The sequence below is a fragment of the Ascaphus truei genome, unplaced genomic scaffold, assembly GCF_040206685.1.
Source record: "Ascaphus truei isolate aAscTru1 unplaced genomic scaffold, aAscTru1.hap1 HAP1_SCAFFOLD_3070, whole genome shotgun sequence".
Classification (NCBI taxonomy): domain Eukaryota; kingdom Metazoa; phylum Chordata; class Amphibia; order Anura; family Ascaphidae; genus Ascaphus; species Ascaphus truei.
The window spans coordinates 13660-22974 of NW_027456039.1; the positions used below are offsets into that span (position 1 = coordinate 13660).

At 39.9% G+C, this 9315-nt stretch overlaps 1 protein-coding gene across 1 annotated transcript; it reads left to right on the plus strand.

The window, feature by feature from the left end:
- Positions 1 to 661: 661 nt before the first annotated feature.
- Positions 662 to 8578, plus strand: LOC142483205 (acetyl-coenzyme A thioesterase-like; the record flags this gene model as incomplete). Its single annotated transcript, XM_075583273.1, has 4 exons — positions 662 to 1379; positions 3801 to 3870; positions 7805 to 7865; positions 8477 to 8578. Coding segments are annotated over exons 1-4 (444 nt in total), but the record flags the coding sequence as incomplete, so codon positions are not given.
- Between the last annotated feature and the right edge of the window lie 737 nt (positions 8579 to 9315).

The following is a 9315-nucleotide window of genomic DNA, read 5'->3' on the forward strand; positions in this document are numbered from 1 at the left end:
TGCCTTAGCATTCTGACATTTGTTAACACTTAGGAGCAGAAATACAACCCCAATGAAGGTATGGCTGAGCCAAAGTGCCCCCACTGAGCCAAAGTATGCTGTAAGTGCGGTCTAGGACATGTGATTGCGGCGGAATGACCGCCGGTGCTTCTCCACTACTCACCCCAACGCCGGGCCCTCTCACAGCCGGCTGCTTCACCACTAAGGTAAGTCCCTAAAGCCCCCTAATCTTAACCCATAATACTAATGCTACCCCGTATCGTAAAAAGGTTAACTCCCCCAACCTTAAAACCCCTTAAATTAACTCCCTACCCTAACCACTAAAACCCCTTACATTAAAAGCCTACCCAGTAAAACTTACCTTAGAAGTGGCCGGCAGTGGTGGTTCCAGCGGCTGATCGGCTGCGGCAGAGGGTCCCGCTGCGGCCAAACATTTGCGGTCCTTTGGTCGCGGGAAAATGGCCATGACCCAATGTCCCATTGCACTGTAAGTGTGGGGTTAGTTGACAGTGAGATACTGTAGTATCTCTTTAATTTGCATTATTATTATTATTCAGTACACACCAAACCCTCTGGACAGGAGGTGTGAGCAGTAAGGTATGGCTGGGTGCCACATGGGATCACAGCCAGCCCCAGCCTGTAATCCCTGCTATACACATGTGACCTTAACACACTGCTGTATGCACCTTGTGTCAGCTGAGCTGAGACTTCTGACAGGACAGACACCTGCTGGAAACTCTCCTCTGAACAGAACTTACTGCATATATTCCATTTACATCCCCCTCTCCCCCTCACTGCATACAGTATACTCTACTCACTGAACATATTCCACTTACACCCCTCACTGCATATACTCTACTTACTGCACAATCTGTGCACACATTACTTATTACCCATACAGCACTCACATACTCACACTACACATCCCCCCCCTCAAATCACACGCTCACAGTGCACACATTTCTCTCGCAGAAATCACTGCGCACATCTCTCTCACATCACTGCACACAGACCTCTCAGACGATTCGCATTCACAGCACACACTCTCTTCTTCCTCACACCACCTCCTGCACGCCTTGCACTTGATGCACTTGCAGCTCCCGGATCCCTGTCTCCACTTCCAGCCCGGAGGCTCCAGCTGCTGGAGCTGTTGACCCTTTTTGCTCATATGCTGCTGTCCGGTGGTGAAGGAGTGAATCGGCCGGACACACCACAGTGTACTGGGGGTCTCAGGAGAGAGGGGACAGCCCTGTGCACGGGATATGAGCAGGGTGAGGTGCAGATGTGTCACACTGTGTATCCCTGGCAAGCAAACCACAGGGGGGAGCTGAGTGCTGGACAGCTCCTCACATGGATTGATATCACAGCCTGCCTGGCAGGTAAGACTATTGCCCTCCTAATATACTGTACAGGTGCATCGTATTGTCATGGCCAGTGCTTCTACCGATAGGTCACACAAAACTCCACTAACACACCGGTTCATGTCATAGGCATGATCAATGCAAAGGAAAGTATACACCGATCTGACAGGTAGGAGCAGACACCCTGCAATACACATCTCATACACGATGAATTCAGAGGGGCTGTGTGTACTTATCTAACACCCCTGTAACACACAACTTTCTCATTAACAACGGTGTGGGTTAGGCCTCACATGCAGACATATGTATACATTATAAATACACAAGGGGGGTATTTTCTAACTTCACTGATAAATGCCACCCCTCCCTCTCCTCTAACATGCACTGTCTCTTCTTATGTACAGCAGCAGGGAAGATACTGAACGCACAGGATGCAGAGCCTGTTCTAGCACACTTCTTATGTGCAACTGTGCCTGGGACTATTCGTTCATTAATCCAGAATCAGACATATGTTCTTACATTTAAAATTCCTTCAATCTTATTTCTTTATAATCATTCATTGGTGTGAAATGTGCACGTATGCTGTATATATATATGTGTGTGTGTGTGTGTGTGTGTGTGCGCGTGTGTGTGTGTGTGTGTGTGTGTGTATGTGTATGTGTATGTGTGTGTGTATGTATATATATATATATATATATATATATATGTGTGTGTGTGTGTGTGTGTGTGTGTGTGTGTGTGTGTGTGTGTGTGTGTGTGTGTGTACACACACACACACACACTATGGTGCATACCCTGAGTTTACTATATTAGTAATACATATAACATACTAAATATTTCATGGAAGGAGTGCCAGTGCAATTAAGTTATTCAGTTTATCCAGCCATCGACAAGTATAAATATAAACCTTGCTGGGTGTGGATGAAAGTGACAGAATTAATGTAAACAATTGCACTGATATCAAAGCATATCTGTTTAGTTCAATAACTGATTAGATGAAGGTCATATTTGCAATATGCAGAAGAAAAGATATAGCCACCCGGCCTATTCATAACACCACTTATGTCCACTAAGAGAATGCTCCCGGGAGCACAAGAATGCAGCTACAGTATTATAGGCCACCCGTAGAGTCAGACATGGGGCCTTTTAGCTGCATAGTTTATGAATAAGAATGATAGGATGGGAGCAACAACTTAATAACATCAAAACACATTTGTAGTACTTGCAGTAACAGATTGCTATGTTCAACTGAGCACTAACATCATGTGTGCCACAATATAGAAACATTACAATTAACAATGTTACAAATAATACATTAATAGTTAGGAATAAATATGGACAACGTGGCCTACATAGCGTGTTCATTTCCCTAGCTGTCGTGAAGCCTCAGACCCAAATTTGCTTTCTATGCAATTCTTGCATCTGCAAAAAAAGGACCACAAAGGACCCCAAATGGTCACAACATTAACTACTGCCTTATGAGCGAGTCAATGCATATTTGACTTTTTGTTGGTAGAGAAAGAAATATGATGTTTTATTGCTAATGGATTATTTTGGCGTGTGTGTGTGTGACTTTCTGTTGTTTATATTTGGACTCTAGGGGTGCTGGCGAAAAATCGATTGTTACTGCATCCATATTCCACAAATTTATTTTTTTTAAAGATTCTGTCTTTTACTGTATTTTATTTGTTTACTTATCCCCATGTACAGAAGAGAGTTTGTCGCTCTCATTTGGTTCTTAGCTATTTTATTATTTTGGATACTCCTGCGTCTTTCCCATTAAATTCTTATAATAATCTCCACAACCTCTAGGAAGCTGTTGCATGGAACCATTCAGTGAAGATTTAATCCTAACATGACTCGTTAGCCTTTATGCATTTAAAGGATTCTGTCATATCATTATCTCCCTCTTTCCATTCTTCCAGGGTGTACATTAATCTTTGTGCAAATGTTTTCAAATTTGCTTTGCATTTTCTGTGTGTTTTTCTCTTAAATTTCAAGTTAACTTTGCTCTGGAAATCACTAACGTAGATGTGAACGCAACATTTTTGCCACATTACCGTGACATTTTGCAACTTCTGCCAGAATATTGCGACAATGGCAGTATGTGAAAGGCGTGGGGCTTGGGGCCATTCGCCTTCTGAGTCGAAATGTGCAATACACATTGATTTTTACTACTTGCCGATTTTATGTTTTGCAAAGTATAACATTTTTGTTATATATTTCATGAAAAAATATTCCCCCCAAACATCGCACATCTCTAGTGTACATGTTGAGGTTATTTAATTTCCCTTATGGGTTTTCTGTTTAATGATGCGGACACAAGCATGCAGGATCTTCATCAATTTAGTTGCACTCCCTCTACTACTATTTACTGTGTGTGCTACAATTGTAGCATATTTACTGTATTTATAATATATATATATATATCTTTTCAAGCTGAACGACATGCTGGAGTGGCCTGTGTTACAGCTTCTGTGGATGACATACAGATTGAAGAGACAGCCAGGTACTGTACATCCTTATTCTGTTTATTATTCTCTAAAAGAAAAAAAGTCCAGAGGCCTCTCATCCCGTCTAACAGCAACTGATCCAGTTAGACAGCTAAGTTCATAAGTCCTTAATTGCTCTGTTAAGGTTCAAGGTTCATTCAAAACAATTATTTGCAGCTCAGAGGCCAAGTATTTAACTGCATATAGCACAGGTACATTCAATCAGTATTTATGAGATATTGTTTGGTCAGGTTGTGAAGCAAGAGAAGGCAAAGGTTGACATTGAGGTAATTATAAGTAGAGAAGGACAAAACATTATACATTTTGCCCATTTAAAAAAATATATTTGGAGTATGTGAAATTTCACCAGAAATTACCAGCTGCGAATCTTAGGTACTTGGATATTTAGTGAAAGTGGTTAGTGAATACGAGTGAATATATTGGTGACATTTCCAAATATCATGAATATTTGCAGAAATAACTTGAGGGACTCATTTTTAAATCCGCAAATCAATAAATAGCCTTTGCACCAACATTTTACAAATTTCAACATTTCTTAAAAATTAGAGGGGACTTTTGTATAATGAATTGGGTCGTTTTTACATCTCTAGCCATAATCTTATTTTAGCATTTTCATTAAATTTACAAACATTATAATTGGGGGAAAAAAGGTTTGCGCAAAACCCCAAATATTGAGAAGTAATATAACAGTACATCGTCCTTTCCATAATATTCAGAGGTCTTCTGGATTTAGAGGCAGATTTCATCAACATAGTGAATTATAAACAAGATATCAATATAAAGACTTAGAATCGGAATATACAGATTTTGTTAAAAATGATGAGAAGTCACATTGCAGTATAAGTATAGGAAAATGACGTAAGCAATAAAAACGTATATTTTGATTTCAGGACAGAATTTTAAACTAGAATTGGTTTAAACAATATTGAAGAATTCTGCCTTTTGTGGTCTCATGTAAAGATGGGTGGAACAGTACGAATCTGTTTCCCGGAAGTCCGCGGATATTTTGACCAAATTTGTCCCCCCCACTAAAATCCAACTGCAGATTGTTTACTTAAAAAGCAAGACAGATTCATTCAAATTATTCATTGAATACAAGGAGGGGGGGGAGAGAGAGACAGGTGGTAGAGAAAGAGGGGGGGGGACAGGGGGAGGGCGAGAGGATGGAGAGAGAAGGAGGAAGGGATTTTATTTTAATGTGTCTTTGGTTGCATATATAAACTCAAGCATCCCTTCAAATAAATTAGGGAGACATGCCTGTGCTGAAACAGCTTACCTGACATAACCGTCTGGGAAATATGCTAATGACAAAATAGATTTTTATTTTTATTTTTTGAATTATTGTTTTTTGTGAGGTCTGACTCACTCTAGTGTGTCACTAGGTAGGGGTGATTCTACCTCATATAGTGGGACAATTGGTATCTCAGGCTAATTTAGCTATTAATATTACTTTGAGTGCAGTTAACTGGGTTATTTTCGTTAATCTTAGAGTTAACGTGTTGTGCTATACATACAGTATCTTTAACTCTACGCACGCTAGTCTACAACTCTATAGGTATTGGGTTGAGCGTTGAGCCATTTCTTTAGTTGTTTTCTTATTCTGAAAGTAGAGCATAGGTGACCTGTGTCCTAACAGTCAGGAGCATTCATTACATTATTTATAGATAATGAAATACATATTACAATTGTTATGTTGGTCCAATTAGGGGTATCATGCAGAGTATTTTATTTCTAGATTCAATAAAGGTGTTTTAATTTTGGTAGTATGGCTGTCTTTCATTGTATTCATTACAATTGATTTTTTGTTTAAGTGCCCAGCTTGTCTGTTGATATTTAGATGTTTCACTTTTATACCATTAAGCGGAACAGATAAACTAGAGCAGTCATGCAGCTGTGAGGAGATCCTGACAGTAGCTATGAAATCATTAACCACAGCTTTCCTGGAAGCCTGTCCTGCAATATTTAGGTCAAACTACTTCATCAAGTCCCTATCGGTGTCCCATGTGATGCATCAGCCTCCCAGTAATAGTCAATAAAGATAGAGAGTAAACAGGGGGCGACGTATGGTGAATTCTGTGAATGGCATCAGAGTGATATGTATGTACAATTTCCGCTGTGCTTTACAAATCACAATACAAGGTAAATAAAGTACAAACTTTACAGACAGGTACATTACAGCACAAGGCAAAGGGAGGCCATGCCCCGAATAACTTACAATCTAAGGGATATTAGCTATGTTTGTTAAAATATACGTCCAGGCAAATAGATAGTCCATAGAGGGTACGTGCCCAGGACAATAATTAGAAAAGTCTTCAAAACAGTTTTCCCACATAAAGTATATAATCCCATATGTGTTTTCAGGGATCGCGGAAAATCAATCTTTTAAAATTTGCAGTAAGAATAGATCAAAATATAAACCTTTCATTAGTAATTTAGTTTGATCAATAGGCAGTCAAGAGGGACTTGCTTGCACCTCGTTGCTTTTCCCACATACAGTGAATTAAGATAACAACTTTGGTTTTGAAGTTGTCTTTTTCTATTGGCATGCTGTGTTATCAACATGAATTTACTGCCACTAGTGTCACAAGTAAGGCATGATAATAGGCATTATTATTATTATTTTAATGGTGGGAAAAGACTCCATTGGTGGTCTTATTTACTTCAGATTCAAGTGGATACCTTGTACTTTCTCACACACTCACTATTGTCTATTTTTAGTTGGCAGAGACTTCAGTAATGACGCCAAGAATTGAAATAGGATATCACATGAATTCCCGTCCCCTCCCCTCCTGCAATTGGTCCCCACACACCAGGATTAAAGTGCCTTGGCAAGGCAGAGTGGAAAAGCTGTGACTATGGCTGTCAGTGCAGTACCCTCTTTTCAATTTCAGCTCAAGAGCCCTTCCTATCTTTCTGACAAGGATTGTTGTCGGTTACAAACTAAACAAAGGTTTCTTTAAAGGGAAAGGAGTCCCATGGAGTTGATGATTATTATGGCCATTGCAGGGACATTTTCTGAAGACGTTGTGGTGCTTTTGCTACTACAGTGGCTTACATTTAAATAAAAAAAAAACGACTGCTTAATCAAACTATTGTAACCAGGTAACACGGCACCTAAATACAAGGTTGATATTAAGTTTTACTTTACTCACTTATCAGTCAGTCCCAATTTTTCAATTTTTAATTCATTTGGATTGATTGCTTAAACTAGAACTAGTCAATGCTCACTACACCAGTTTGCTGTGTCCAATGTACTACACACTGGAACAGAGAAGAGTTAGTTTGTTGTTTCCACTACTTGGACATAACCGTAGTAATAGAGAAGGTAAACACGGCTCAACAGTAGTGGATACAGTGTATACAGTAATTGATGCCCAAAAACACAATTTAGTTTGTTACTCCTTTTTATGTTGCATTTCTACCCACAAATCAGGGGCTGGGCATGTAGACAGCACCTGGCCCTGAATGTTTCAATATTGTGGGTTTAGTGTATAAAAGGGTGGAGAGGGAGATCCCTAGATAGCCATAAGAGTTGCAGACATTGTTGCTGTAACTGAGAGAATCTGCAGTGTCCACTCCTGTGCTGGTGTCAGGCCTGGAATCCTGTTTCAGAGGATATTGCAGGGAAAAGAAGGACAGGGGAAATCTCTGCAAGGAAGTCCCTGCAACTAGGTTGGCAGGGTATCCCCAGTTTTCCCCGGTTGGGTATCTGTTTGTTTATATGTCAATTGTCGATAACTTTTTCCAATAAATTAATTTTTTTAACTCTTGTGTTTCTGTCTGGCGAGTTGATCCCTGGTATTAGTCCTAGTCTCTCATGACAATCTCTACCTTAAGGTTATATTGCATCATTGATATGTTATATATAAATACTATTTCATGCATATTGTCTTATGAGTATTGCTAAGATTCATGTTTTTTTTTTATTAGGGTAGGACAAAACATCTGTATAAAAGCAAAAGTAAACAGAGCATTTAATACAAGTATGGAGGTAAGGCATATTGCATCATAAATTGCATAATATATTGCAGTGCAAAACTTCCAGCCTCTCTTCTTCTCTGGTTGGCCTGTGACAGGGAAGGAGCAAGTAGAATCAAAAGATGCCAACAAGGCACAAAGATAGAGGTAACAGGAGATAGACCGCAAAATAGCTATAAGGGAATTAATTTCTGAAGATTTACATTTCTAATGCAGAACACAAAACACGTCTACCAATGAGTCACTCAGATCACTAATCTAAGTCTAGTGGGAAGACAGCATTATTAAGAAAAGGCCTACAATGGTGAAACTGAGAACACTGTATCCCCTTCCCTTTCCCATATCGACAAATATTAGCATTGCATGCCCCTTCCCTGCTTGCATCCCAGCTTTGAGGCTACGTCCCTCTGCTTCGCAGCAAACAGAGGCCCCGGAGGCCCAATACGGAGGCTGGCCAGACCTCTGGCCATGCCCAACTTGAACCAGTGCCGGCCAGCCGGGGCCTCCCCCTGCTCTCGTGCCTCCCGACATCGCAGGGCTTTGCAGTAATATGGTTACATCCCTGTTAGTGAATATGACAAGATGTGTGACCGTTTGAAAATGTGCATTCTTCTTCCACTTTAGGTCGGCATTCAAGTTTCAGTGGAGGACACTTTTACTAATGTTCAGAAACATGTTTGCACGGCTTTCTCTACATATGTGGTTAAACCAGCTGGTGCTAAGAAGGTATGTTATATAACTAGGTGGAATTGAGTCAATGCAAAGTCTTGTCCACAAGATGGAGGAGTGGATTAATGTTGACATGGAAAGTTTCACTATTGGTGGTAATATCTTTTTAATGTATGAACAAGAAAAACAAATGAGACACAATAGTGTGAAGAGAAGTAGTAAAACCTTACAGGTCTCTTCTTTAACTTATTGAAAATGTATAAAGAACTGTTTTAATAAAAGTATCACAAATTAGAAGGAATCTACAATCCTGCAGGACCATTATAGTTACTAGATTTTTGCTCTTGCGACATGAATAAAACCTGTATGTATGTATGTGTGTATGTATGTGTGTATGTATGCATGCATGCATGTATGTATGTCTTTATTTATATGGCTCCATGCAGGTGCACAGCAGTAGTACATGTGACTTAATAATATAATATATAATGGGAATAAGCACTTCAGACATAAAACAATAGGAAAGGGAGTGTCCCTGTGCCAAAGATATTACAATCTAAGTGGAAATAGGGAGAACTTACAGAGACAGTAAGCGTTTGTAAGGGGCCAAGGTCAGTGCATATGAGATGTATACAATCAGCCAGTGGAGCTACCTATATGCTCCTTGAAAGAGGTGTGTTTTAAGAATGGTCCTAAAGGTGGAGAGAGGGGATGCTAGTTGGATATTGAGAGGAAGGGCATTCCAGAGGTGTGATGCAGTGAGTGAGAGAGGTTTTAGACGAGAGAGGGCTTTA